Source organism: Solea solea, chromosome 13, assembly GCF_958295425.1.
Source record: "Solea solea chromosome 13, fSolSol10.1, whole genome shotgun sequence".
Classification (NCBI taxonomy): Eukaryota; Metazoa; Chordata; class Actinopteri; order Pleuronectiformes; family Soleidae; genus Solea; species Solea solea.
Window position 1 is genome coordinate 1,517,501 of NC_081146.1, and position 13,674 is coordinate 1,531,174.

General features: G+C 43.5%; 1 protein-coding gene across 3 annotated transcripts in view; it reads left to right on the forward strand.

Annotated features, from left to right (window-relative positions):
- The window catches only part of dcst2 (DC-STAMP domain containing 2), a 12,608-nt gene extending 822 nt beyond the window's left edge, over positions 1-11,786 (forward strand). The window contains exons 2-15 of one of the 3 annotated variants that reach the window (XM_058646920.1): positions 1,235-1,665; positions 1,779-1,880; positions 2,047-2,241; positions 3,280-3,345; positions 3,420-3,633; positions 3,739-3,896; positions 4,406-4,570; positions 4,647-4,814; positions 5,598-5,698; positions 7,215-7,360; positions 7,447-7,580; positions 10,760-10,853; positions 11,096-11,236; positions 11,315-11,786. In XM_058646920.1, the coding sequence (XP_058502903.1) occupies positions 1,235-1,665; positions 1,779-1,880; positions 2,047-2,241; positions 3,280-3,345; positions 3,420-3,633; positions 3,739-3,896; positions 4,406-4,570; positions 4,647-4,814; positions 5,598-5,698; positions 7,215-7,360; positions 7,447-7,580; positions 10,760-10,853; positions 11,096-11,236; positions 11,315-11,492 (2,293 nt within the window). In that variant the 3' untranslated portion in view covers positions 11,493-11,786. Of the gene's footprint in view, positions 1-1,234; positions 1,666-1,778; positions 1,881-2,046; positions 2,242-3,279; positions 3,346-3,419; positions 3,634-3,738; positions 3,897-4,405; positions 4,571-4,646; positions 4,815-5,597; positions 5,699-7,214; positions 7,361-7,446; positions 7,581-10,759; positions 10,854-11,095; positions 11,237-11,314 lie in introns of those variants that run through there. The other 2 variants (XM_058646921.1, XM_058646922.1) reach the window with 2 other exon arrangements.
- The last annotated feature ends 1,888 nt before the right edge of the window (positions 11,787-13,674 follow it).

The window sequence follows — 13,674 nt, forward strand, 5'->3', positions numbered from 1 at the left end:
CACACACTCACACACACACTCACACACACGCTCACACACTCACACACACATTCACACACACACACACATGTTCGACATTCATGACTTGAGGGGACATTGCATTGACTTACATTCATTTCTTGGAGACTTACTCTAACCTTAACCACAATTACTACTGGCCTAATCCTAATCCTAACCCTAACCCTAACCCTAACCTCAACCTAACCATGAAACATATCTTCACCTTAAAATGTAGTAATTTACGTTATGGGGACTTGCTTTTTGTCCCCACAAGGAGGACAAGTCCCCATAATGTGACTGTGTAAACAGGTTTTGGTCCCCACAACATTAGTAATACCTGGTACACACACACACTCACACACTCACACACACTCACACACACACACACACACACTCACTCTCACACACACACTCACTCTCCCACACACACACACACACCACACTCACATTCACTCTCCCACACACACACTCACACACACACTCTCACACACACACACACACACACACACACACACACACACACACACACACACACACACTCACACACACACACATGTTCGACATTCATGACTTGAGGGGACATTGCATTGACTTACATTCATTTCTTGGAGACTTACTCTAACCTTAACCACAATTACTACTGGCCTAATCCTAATCCTAACCCTAACCCTAACCTAACCTTAAAACATATCTTCACCTTAAAATGTAGTAATTTACGTTATGGGGACTTGCTTTTTGTCCCCACAAGGAGGACAAGTCCCCATAATGTGACTGTGTAAACAGGTTTTGGTCCCCACAACATGAGTAAAACCTGGAACACTCATACTCACTCTCCCACACACACACACACACACACACACACACACACACTCTCCCACACACACACACACACACACACACACACTCACACACTAAGTTCTAATGTCTGATTTTGTCACTTTGGTGTTTGAGTGTCTTCTCTTAGTTTGACCTCAGTGACACAAAGTGACCACATGAGGCAGCAGAGGTCCAGCAGCTAAAATCACTGAATTTCTCGGAGGTTTGATCTTTTTGTCTTTTCTTGTGTCTCTGCTGGCAGACGTGAGGCAGGCTGGTTCTCAGCAGCAGGGGGCGCTCACAGCTGTGTCACCTTTAAATTCCGGTCAGAGCAGAGCTCACATGTCTCAGCTGTTATCATCGTTACAGCCTGCAGGAGGCGCTGAAGAGATCCTTTACGTCTCGCTTCTGTCCACAGGTCAGCAGGGCTGTCTCATCGCTTCACCTGGAGGAGGGTCAAAGGTCACATGGTGGAGGGTGGGTGGAGTCTTGTGGGCTTTGTGTCGGGGCTGTTGTTAGCATGTGTGTACGGTGTCATGGCCGCGTTTGTGCAGCAGCAGTCTCTGTGGGTCAGTGTCCACAGCAGCCTGATGGTGGCGCTGCCCGCCTCCTTCAGTATGGGCCTGTCCGCCACAGTCAGGGCCGTCGTCACGGTGATGCTGCCGTCGCTGTGCTCGGCTCGCGGCAGACACTTCCTGCTCTTCCTGTTTGTGTCGTTGCTGGTGTCTGGACCCATCGCAAACGTGTTAGAAAACACGGAGCGAGCCGCCGCCAGCCTGCTGTGTGGAGCGGAGCTGACAGCCAATCAGACGCAAGAACTCATGCAGAGATCAGCCACGCCCCTCTTCTGTAAGACCCGCCCACAAAAAAATCTCAACAATATGCTTCTGAAAATACCAGTGAAATACTGTTGTGTGTGTGTGTGTGTGTGTGTGTGTGTGTGTGTGTGTGTGTGTGTGTAGCTGCGTTGGACAGAATCAGAGAAATCTCTTCTAACGTTTATTCTGTGGTGAACAGAGTTCAAAATCTCATCTTTGCTCTCACTGACGGCGTCCGACATGTTGGTGAGTCCTCACTTCACCATTTCATCACCACTTTACACTTCATCACTTCATCACTTCACACTTCTTCACCATTTCATCACTTCACCACTTTACACCTTATCACTTTACACTTCACCACTTGATCACACAGGTGTGCTCACACTCACCTTTGACCTCTGACCTCCAGCTCGTATCCTGAGGAACGTCCTCCACTTCCTGGCGGACATTGGAGACGTGTGTAACGAGAAAGTGGGTTCTCCGTACAGGAAGTGCCGCAGACTTTTCACCGAGGCTCAGAGCGACTGCAGCCACCTGCTGGGAGACTTCAACTTCCTGTGTGACATCATCAGGGCCTTCATGCCGCTGTGCGACATCGCCTATGGTCAGTGTGAAGCCGCTGTTGTACACATCTCTGACTTTTCTTTTCATTTGAGTTAAGCTAAGCTAACTGTAGCTCACTCAGCTAAAACATGGCCGCCAGCAGAGACACAAGAAAAACACATTTAGCCTCTGAAGACTGTCTCTCTGTTTGTCTCTTTGTGTTTGTCTCTTTGTGTTTTTGTCTCTTTGTGTGTTTGTCTCTTTGTGTTTTTGTCTCTTTGTGTGTTTGTCTCTTTGTGTTTTTGTCTCTCTGTGTGTTTGTCTCTGTGTTTGTCTCTTTGTGTTTTTGTCTCTTTGTGTGTTTGTCTTTTTGTGTTTTTGTCTCTCTGTGTGTTTGTCTCTCTGTGTGTTTGTCTCTGTGTTTGTCTCTTTGTGTGTTTGTCTCTTTGTGTTTGTCTCTTTGTGTTTTTGTCTCTTTGTGTGTTTGTCTCTTTGTGTTTTTGTCTCTTTGTGTGTTTGTCTTTTTGTGTTTTTGTGTTTTTGTGTTTTTGTCTCTCTGTGTGTTTGTCTCTGTGTTTGTCTCTTTGTGTGTTTGTCTCTGTGTGTTTGTCTCTTTGTGTTTTTGTCTCTTTGTGTGTTTGTCTCTTTGTGTTTTTGTCTCTTTGTGTGTTTGTCTTTTTGTCTCTCTGTGTGTTTGTCTCTGTGTTTGTCTCTTTGTGTGTTTGTCTCTTTGTGTGTTTGTCTCTTTGTGTTTTTGTCTCTCTGTGTGTTTGTCTCTCTGTGATTGTCTCTCTGTGTTTGTCTCTGTGATTGTCTCGATGTGATTGTCCCTCTGTGATTGTCCCTGTGATTGTCTCTTTGTGATTGTCTCTCTGTGATTGTCTCTGTGATTGTCTATCTGTGATTGTCTCTTTGTGATTGTCTCTGTGATTGTCTCTGTGATTGTCCCTCTGTGACTGTCCCTGTGATTGTCTCTCTGTGATTGTCTCTTAGTGATTGTCTCTGTGATTGTCTCTCTGTGATTGTCTCTTTGTGATTGTCTCTCTGTGATTGTCTCTCTGTGATTGTCTCTCTGTGATTGTCTCTCTGTGTCCCTCAGTTGGAGACCTCTTCTGTCTCATCCCATCCTACGTGGCTAGAGTCCTGAGGACACGCCTGGCAACTCGTGAGTGTCTTCACGTCTTCTTTGGTAAACGTTGATGATCCTGCTGCTCAGTCCGTCTCTGTGTCTCTTCTCAGCCGTGGTTGCAGCGTTCGAGCGAATGAAGCGCCAGTTTGAGTTCAACATCTCGGCTTCAGTGACCTTTGACCTGGACGCCGACAGCAGCCGCAGTCCTCAGCAGATGACGCAGGACATCATGGCGGAGATTTCCTCTGACCTGCAGCTGTTTCACAGACTGAGCGAGCCGTTAAAATACGCCGGCCTCGTTCTGCTCGCCCTCGCCTTCTACAGGTCAGACATGTGTCCTACAGCTGTGACATGCAGGGCAGACAACAGGGGGCGCTACACTGTAACACACCTGTGTGTGTGTGTGTGTGTGTGTGTGTGTGTGAGCAGGGCAGCGCAGTACAGACGTCAGTATCTCCGCGACCTTGACTTTGACAATATCTACATCACCGCTCAGTTTAAAGAGCTCGACCAGCAGGTGACCTCAGAGGGCGGAGCCACAGCTCTGCCAGTCACACGCAGAGAAGCCAAGACCTACATCTCACCACGTCAGTACACCTGTGTGTGTGTGTGTGTGTGAGATTTCATGCCTGACTGAACTGTAGAGGGCAGCATTTAGAGCAGAGTCTGCAGCTAAAGACTGTGGGAGGAACCTGGAGAACCTGGAGAAGCTGGAGAACCTGGAGAACCTGGAGAAGCTGGAGAACCTGGAGAAGCTGGAGAAGCTGGTGAACCTGGAGAATCTGGAGAACCTGGAGAACCTGGAGAAGCTGGAGAAGCTGGAGAAAACCCACGCACACATGGGGAGAACATGAGAACTCCTGCAGAAACACCAGAGTGTTAACCACTACACCACCGTGTGACCTGCAGCTAAAGATTATTTTGAGTTTGAATGATGCATTTTTAAAGTGTGCTTCTTCTTATGATTGAGTTAAGTGCACAGTATATCATTTATGCCACTAGGGGTCTCCCTCACTTCCCCAGAACAATGTTTGATGATGTCAGAGGACAAACATGCTGAGTCATGTTTAGCTGAAGCGTCTCGTTTGTTGTCTAGTGTCGTTGTCTCTGTCAAGTAACGAGCAGCGGGCTGTGTTGGTGGGTGTGGTCTCGGTCTTCAAACACTTGGTGGTGGGCAGCCTGATTGTGGCACTGGACTTCCTGGTTTTCTGGGTCCTGGATCAAGTGCGCCACCTGGTGACGGAGGACGTGGTGGCCCGAGGTGAGTCCATGTGTCCTGTGTGTGAAAGTGACTGTGATACGGTAACCATGACAGCGGCTCTTTCCTCCCTCGTCAGCTCCGGTCACCGTGGCGATGCAGGTGAGTGGTTCCGGGTTTGCCTCGGACATCTTTAGAGACCTGGTGTCCTCATTTAACGTCCTACAGCAAGGGAACATCACAGTGATCAGCAGGAAGTGTCTGCTGCAGCCGTCAGAGCCCGACCACAACACCTGCCTCCTCCTGGGTAAGGAAGTGACATCATCACTTCATCAATCACTGCACCAGTGGAGCAGCTGAGAAAGTTTGTTCTCATGTTCTCATTCTCTCATACTCTCATGCTCTCATACTCTCATGCTCTCATGCTCTCATGTTCTCATACTCTCATGCTCTCATGCTCTCATGTTCTCATGTTCTCGTGTTCTCATACTCTCATGCTCTCATGCTCTCATGTACTCATGCTCTCATACTCTCATGCTCTCATGTTCTCATGTTCTCGTGTTCTCATACTCTCATGTTCTCATACTCTCATGCTCTCATGTTCTCGTGTTCTCATACTCTCATGTTCTAATACTCTCATGCTCTCATGTTCTCGTGTTCTCATACTCTCATGCTCTCGTTTTCTCATACTCTCATGTTCTCATACTCTCATGTTCTCATGTTCTCGTGTTCTCATACTCTCATGCTCTCATGTTCTCATACTCTCATAGTATCATGCTCTCGTGTTCTCATACTCTCATGCTCTCATGTTCTCATACTCTCATGCTCTCATGTTCTCATACTCTCATGCTCTCATGTTCTCGTGTTCTCATACTCTCATGCTCTCGTTTTCTCATACTCTCATGTTCTCATACTCTCATGTTCTCATGTTCTCGTGTTCTCATACTCTCATGCTCTCATGTTCTCATACTCTCATGCTCTCATGTTCTCATACTCTCGTGTTCTCATACTCTCATGTTCTCATACTCTCATGTTCTCGTGTTCTCATACTCTCATGTTCTTGTGCTCTCATGTGTTCATGTTGTCACAGGTTTTCTGCTGGGTCAGGCTCTGCTCGTCTCTCTGATTGGAGGATTTGTTCAGCGCTGCCCACGACTCATCTGTGCTTCATATTATCCACACAGAGAACAGGTGTGTGTGTATGTGTGTGTACTGTATGTATATATCTATATAGATATACTGTATATATAAATATACTTAACCTGTTAAATGGTTTAACAGGTAGTAGTAGTAAGTAGTTATTACTTTAGTTAACTACTATAACTACTTACCCTGTTAAACCACTAAACGGGTTAAGTAGTAAACAGCAGTAAAACTTAAATTACAAACAAGCAAACAGGTAAAGTAACTGCAGTAAAGAGGAAGATCATGCGATCAGGTGTCAGGGCTGTAGCGCTCTTAGTTAGCTGCTATTGAAATTAGCATCACAATTTAGCAGAGCTGCTGCAGACAGACAGGTGAAGACAGACAGACAGGTGAAGACAGATAGACAGGTGAGGACAGACAGACAGACAGCAGCTGTTGTGGGTTAAAGGTCACTCTGAGACTAAAGAATGTGAAGAATCTGCAGAATGAAAGTTAGAGAAGACAAAGAAGACAAGTCTGAACCCATCCATCCCATCCTGAGACCTGAAGCACTCTGAGGCCTGAAGCACCCTGAGACCTGAAGCACCCTGAGGCCTGAAGCACCCTGAGACCTGAAGCACCCTGAGACCTGAACTACATTGAGACCTGAAGCACACTGAGACCTGAAGCACACTGAGACCTGAAGCACTCTGAGGCCTGAAGCATCCTGAGACCTGAAGCACCCTGAGGCCTGAAGCACCCTGAGACCTGAAGCACACTGAGACCTGAAGCACCCTGAGACCTGAACTACATTGAGACCTGAAGCACACTGAGACCTGAAGCACACTGAGACCTGAACCACCCTGAGACCTGAACTACACTGAGACCTGAACCACCCTGAGACCTGAACTACACTGAGACCTGAACCACCCTGAGACCTGAACCACCCTGTGACCTGAACCACACTGAGACCTGAACTACATTGAGACCTGAACCACCCTGAGACCTGAACCACACTGAACCACACTGAGGCCTGAACTACACTGAGATCTGAACCACCCTGAGACCTGATCTACACTGAGACCTGAACCATCCTGAGACCTGAACTACACTGAGACCTGAACTACACTGAGACCTGATCTACACTGAGACCTGAACCGTCCTGAGACCTGAACTACACTGAGACCTGATCTACAATGAGACCTGAACTACACTGAGACCTGAACCACCCTGAGAACTGAACTACACTGAGACCTGAACCACCCTGAGACCTGAACCACCCTGAGTCCTGAACCACCTGGAGACCTGAACCACCCTGAGACCGGAACTACACTGAGACCTCAATCACCGTAAGACCTGAACGACCCTGAGACCTGACGCGCCCTGAGACCTCAATCACCGTAAGACCTGAACGACCCTGAGACCTGACGCGCCCTGAGTCCTGAACCACCCAGAGACCTGAAGCACCCTGAGACCTGAACCACCCTGAGATCTGAACTACAGTCTACATATACACAGATATTGTTTATATAAATCATGAGATTATGAACGACCGCTCCCCCTTGTGGCTCTTGTTTGTCAGGAGAGGATTCAGTTCCTCCATCAGCAGATTCTGGCTCAGAGGAAGGTTGAGGGGGCGGCGCTGAGGAGGTGTGCGGTCAGGAGCCTGGCTGACCGAGGAGGAGGAGCAGGAAGAGGGAGGAGTCTTCTTCAAACCCTTCTACTATGGTACAAACATCCTTTCACGATGTCAGAGTGGACAGGAAGTGGAGAAATTTTTTACCTGAAAATAACATGTTGTTTCTGTGTATAAGGTCACCTGGAGGAGGAGTTTACTTGTCCCGCCTCCTAGGGGTGACATCACCACTCACCTGTCTGAGCTGTGGAGAAGAGCTGAAGTCCAAGGACACGGTCAACGCGGTCAAGTGTGATGTCCCACAGTGTCCAGGTGAGTGCAGTCAATACCTGTATTTTTTGTTTCGTCCGTCAGTCTGACGGAATACCTGTATATAAATATGATCAATACCTGTATATAAACACGATCAATACCTGCATATAAACACGATCAATACCTGCATATAAACACGATCAATACCTGCATATAAACACGATCAATACCTGTATATAAACACGATCAACACAAACATGATCAATACCTGTATATAAATATGATCAATACCTGTATATAAACACGATCAATACCTGCATATAAACACGATCAATACCTGCATATAAACACGATCAATACCTGTATATAAACACGATCAACACAAACATGATCAATACCTGTATATAAATATGATCAATACCTGTATATAAACACGATCAATACCTGCATATAAACACGATCAATACCTGTATATAAACACGATCAATACCTGTATATAAACACGATCAATACCTGTATATAAACACGATCAATACCTGTATATAAACACGATCAACACCTGTATATAAACACAATCAACACAAACATGATCAATACCTGTATATAAACACGATCAACACCTGTATATAAACACGAGCAATACCTGTATATAAACACGATCAACACCTGTATATAAACACGATCAATACCTGTATATAAACACGATCAATACCTGTATATAAACACGATCAACACCTGTATATAAACACGATCAACACCTGTATATAAACACAATCAACACCTGTATATAAACACGATCAACACCTGTATATAAACACAATCAACACAAACATGATCAATACCTGTATATAAACACGAGCAATACCTGTATATAAACACGATCAACACCTGTATATAAACACGATCAATACCTGTATATAAACACGATCAACACCTGTATATAAACACGATCAACACCTGTATATAAACACGAGCAATACCTGTATATAAACACGATCAACACCTGTATATAAACACAATCAACACAAACATGATCAATACCTGTATATAAACACGATCAATACCTGTATATAAACACGATCAATACCTGTATATAAACACGATTAATACCTGTATATAAACACGATCAACACCTGTATATAAACACAATCAACACAAACATGATCAATACCTGTATATAAACACGATCAACACCTGTATATAAACACAATCAACACAAACATGATCAATACCTGTATATAAACACGATCAATACCTGTATATAAACACGATTAATACCTGTATATAAACACGATCAACACCTGTATATAAACACAATCAACACAAACATGATCAATACCTGTATATAAACACGATCAATACCTGTATATAAATCAGAATCAGAATCAGAATCAGCTTTATTGGCCAAGTATGTAACACATACAAGGAATTTGACTCCGGTTATTTCAAACACACGCTGTATGTTGCACCCTCAAAATGAACGGCCAAAAACCACGTCCATCTTCGTTTTAGCAACTTTTTAATAAAAGAAAAATCGTCCACGGTTTTACACAAGCACACTTTCCGTCTTTTTTTTCAGCCTGTTCCCAGAACACCTCACTCATTCTCTTAAAGAGACAGTACTCCTTTTTTTAAAGAGCAAGTACAGACATTTCCAATCTTCCAGGATATAGAGCCAAATAAATAATATTTTCACCTTGAAATAATAATCATATTAATTAACCATAACACATATAAGGCAAATTGCTTCCACTGGACACTGATATTCCAAAATTAACAAATATGAAATTACTGTTCTGACCACACCAGAGGACCAGTTGTTCCACCTCCCGTCTGTATGCAGACTCGTCACCGTCCCGGATGAGGCCGATGACTGTTGTGTCGTTGCAGTCGTTAGTGTAGAGGGAGAAGAGCAGTGGGGAGAGCACACATCCCTGGGGGGCGCCAGTGCTGATTGTCCGGGTGCTGGAAGTGATTTTCCCCAGTCTCACCTGCTGGCTCCTATCTGTGAGGAAGTTTGTAATCCACTGACAGGTGGGGGCTGAGACGGAGAGCTGGGTGAGTTTGGAGTGCAGGATGTCCGGGATGATGGTGTTGAACGCCGAGCTGAAGTCCACAAACAGGATCCTAGCATATGTAGACAAGCATCCTAGCATCTTGTAAACAAGATCAATACCTGTATATAAACAAGATCAACACCTGTATATAAACATGATCAATACCTGTATATAAACAAGATCAACACCTGTATATAAACAAGATCAACACCTGTATATAAACACGATCAATACCTGTATATAAACAAGATCAACACCTGTATATAAACACGATCAATACCTGTATATAAACAAGATCAACACCTGTATATAAACACGATCAATACCTGTATATAAACAAGATCAACACCTGTATATAAACACAATCAACACAAACATGATCAATACCTGTATATAAACACGATCAATACCTGTATATAAACAAGATCAACACCTGTATATAAACATGATCAATACCTGTATATAAACATGATCAACACCTGTATATAAACACGATCAATACCTGTATATAAACATGATCAACACCTGTATATAAACAAGATCAATACCTGTATATAAACACGATCAATACCTGTATATAAACATGATCAACACCTGTATATAAACAAGATCAATACCTGTATATAAACATGATCAACACCTGTATATAAACACGATCAATACCTGTATATAAACATGATCAACACCTGTATATAAACACGATCAATACCTGTATATAAACATGATCAACACCTGTATATAAACACGATCAATACCTGTATATAAACATGATCAACACCTGTATATAAACAAGATCAATACCTGTATATAAACATGATCAACACCTGTATATAAACAAGATCAATACCTGTATATAAACACAGTATAAGTAAAACATTGAGTCAGTTTCTATCTACTGTTAACACTAAGTGGGCGGGACATATACACTAACTATACAACTCATAAACTGTGAAACTGTAAAATGTGTGTGTGTATGTCCTAAAGGGCATGTCCTGCAGCTCTTGCTGATGTTGACTCAGCTGTTGTCAGGTAGAAAACAGACCTGAGGTCAGTGTTTCCTCTCATTCAGCCTTCAGCACTGGTGGAGGAGCTTCTGCTGTTTTTGACCCCCACACACACAGCTCCAGTTTAAAGCTTTTATTGTGATAGAAATGTGTCACTTCCTGTCTGCTGCTTTTTCAGGACTGTTCTGTCGGCCATGTTTTGACAGTTTGGGAAACATGTGTGTTGTCTGTACTCGACCTTTGACCTTCCAAGAAGACGACGAGGAGGAGCTGTGAGTTCTTGAGTTATTAAACAATGATCACATGATCACAAGTGAGGCACAAAAAACTGCCGACTCATTTCATTCTAATATCAGTAACTGTTAATATTGCTGACTCAGGCTTAAATTGTAGCTGAATCATGTTCATCTTACTAACACATGAACAGAGCTGCCAATGTTGCTGAATCATTGTGACATGTTGCCAAGTCATCATTTTCCTAAATATTGCTGACTCACTCTCATACGTGCCTCAGAGACTCCAGTGATGACGAGCAGCTCGTTCTGTGGTCGGCGGCGCTGAGGTCAAACCACATCAACAACCCGCGCGCCCTGGCAACACCGAGCAGACCCAGACCCAGTGAGCCCTCAGATAGAGGAGTCAGGGTGGAGCTCAGGTATGACTCAAGACTCAATAACAACACAAGGGAATTCAGACGCTGTGATTGTGTGTTCCCCACTCTGTCTGTGCTCAGTGAAGTAGACCAGGACCAGGACCAGACCACTTCTGAAGATTCCCACAGCAACGGATCCTTCTACTCTATCTACTCCCCAAGATCCAGCAGGCACCAGGAGGAGGCGCTGCTCACAGTCATCGTACAGAGACCAGACTGTCCCCAAACCCTTCAGGACCGAGTCCAGGAGTCAGTCTAGATCCCAGTCCAGGATCCAGTCCAGGAGTCAGTCTAGATCCCAGTCCAGGATCCAGTCCAGGATCCAGTCCAGGATCAGTAAATCATGTTTAATTTGGTGATAAAGTTGTCGGAGAATCAAATGAAAGACAGAAACAGGTGAAGCATCAGATCCGTGTGAAGGGTCAAAGGTCATCACCCTAACAACGTGAATGTGATGGTCAGCCAGCAATAGGCGACCTTTGACCTTTTCTGATGTGAAGCCATAGTTACACAGTTGACATCATGAAAGGGAATAAAAAAATATTTGATCTGCTGTTTCTTTAATTAGCTATGGAATTACCACCTACTGAGGTATATATGATGAAAACACCACCTACTGAGGTATATATGATGAAAACACCACCTACTGAGGTATATATGACAAAAACACCACCTACTGAGGTATATATGATGAAAACACCACCTACAGTGGTATATATGATGAAAACACCACCTACTGAGGTATATATGATGAAAGCACCACCTACTGAGGTATATATGATAAAAACACCACCTACTGAGGTATATATGATGAAAGCACCACCTACTGAGGTATATATGATAAAAACACCACCTACTGAGGTATATATGATGAAAGCACCAGCTACTGAGGTATATATGATGAAAGCACCACCTACTGAGGTATATATGATGGAAACACCACCTACTGAGTTATATGTGATAAAAACACCACTTACTGAGGTATATATGCTAAAGACACCACCTACTGAGGTATATATAATGAAAACACCTACTGAGGTATATGTGCTAAAGACACCACCTACTGAGGTATATATGATGAAAACACCACCTACTGAGGTATATGTGATGAAAACACCACCTACTGTGGTATATATGATTAAACACCACCTCCTGAGGTATATGTGATAAAAACACCACCTACTGAGGTATATATGCTAAAAACACCACCTAATGTGGTATATATGATAAAAACACCACAGACTGAGGTATATGTGATAAAACACCACCTACTGAGGTATATATGATGAAAACACCACCTACTGAGGTATATGTGATGAAAACACCACCTACAGTGGTATATATGATGAAAACACCACCTACTGAGGTATATGTGATGAAAACACCACCTACAGTGGTATATATGATGAAAACACCACCTACTGAGGTATATATGATGAAAACACAACCTACTGAGGTATATGTGATGAAAACACCACCTACAGTGGTATATATGATTAAACACCACCTCCTGAGGTATATGTGATAAAAACACCACCTACTGAGGTATATATGCTAAAAACACCACCTAATGTGGTATATATGATAAAAACACCACAGACTGAGGTATATGTGATAAAACACCACCTACTGAGGTATATATGATGAAAACACCACCTACTGAGGTATATGTGATGAAAACACCACCTACAGTGGTATATATGATGAAAACACCACCTACTGAGGTATATGTGATGAAAACACCACCTACAGTGGTATATATGATGAAAACACCACCTACTGAGGTATATATGATGAAAACACCACCTACTGAGGTATATGTGATGAAAACACCACCTACAGTGGTATATATGATGAAAACACCACCTACTGAGGTATATGTGATAAAAACACCACTTACTGAGGTATATATGCTAAAGACACCACCTACTGAGGTATATATAATGAAAACACCTACTGAGGTATATGTGCTAAAGACACCACCTACTGAGGTATATATGATGAAAACACCACCTACTGAGGTATATGTGATGAAAACACCACCTACTGTGGTATATATGATTAAACACCACCTCCTGAGGTATATGTGATAAAAACACCACCTACTGAGGTATATATGCTAAAAACACCACCTAATGTGGTATATATGGTAAAAACACCACCTCCTGAGGTATATGTGATAAAACACCACCTACTGAGGTATGATCACATGTTGGAAACATTGAAACAATGATGTGAATGTTTGTGTGAATCTTTGTGTGTAGTGAGTGTCAGATCAGTGTGTGTCTGATGTCACATGATCTCTGCACTAACTCTGAGTTTGATCTTGTAGCGCGAAAAATTAGTTGGTGTCCTTGAGCTACACATAACAGCAACATAATAACATGTATGACAGACTGGTTATACTGGTCAGCTGTGTGGGTGTGTGTTTGTGTGTGTGC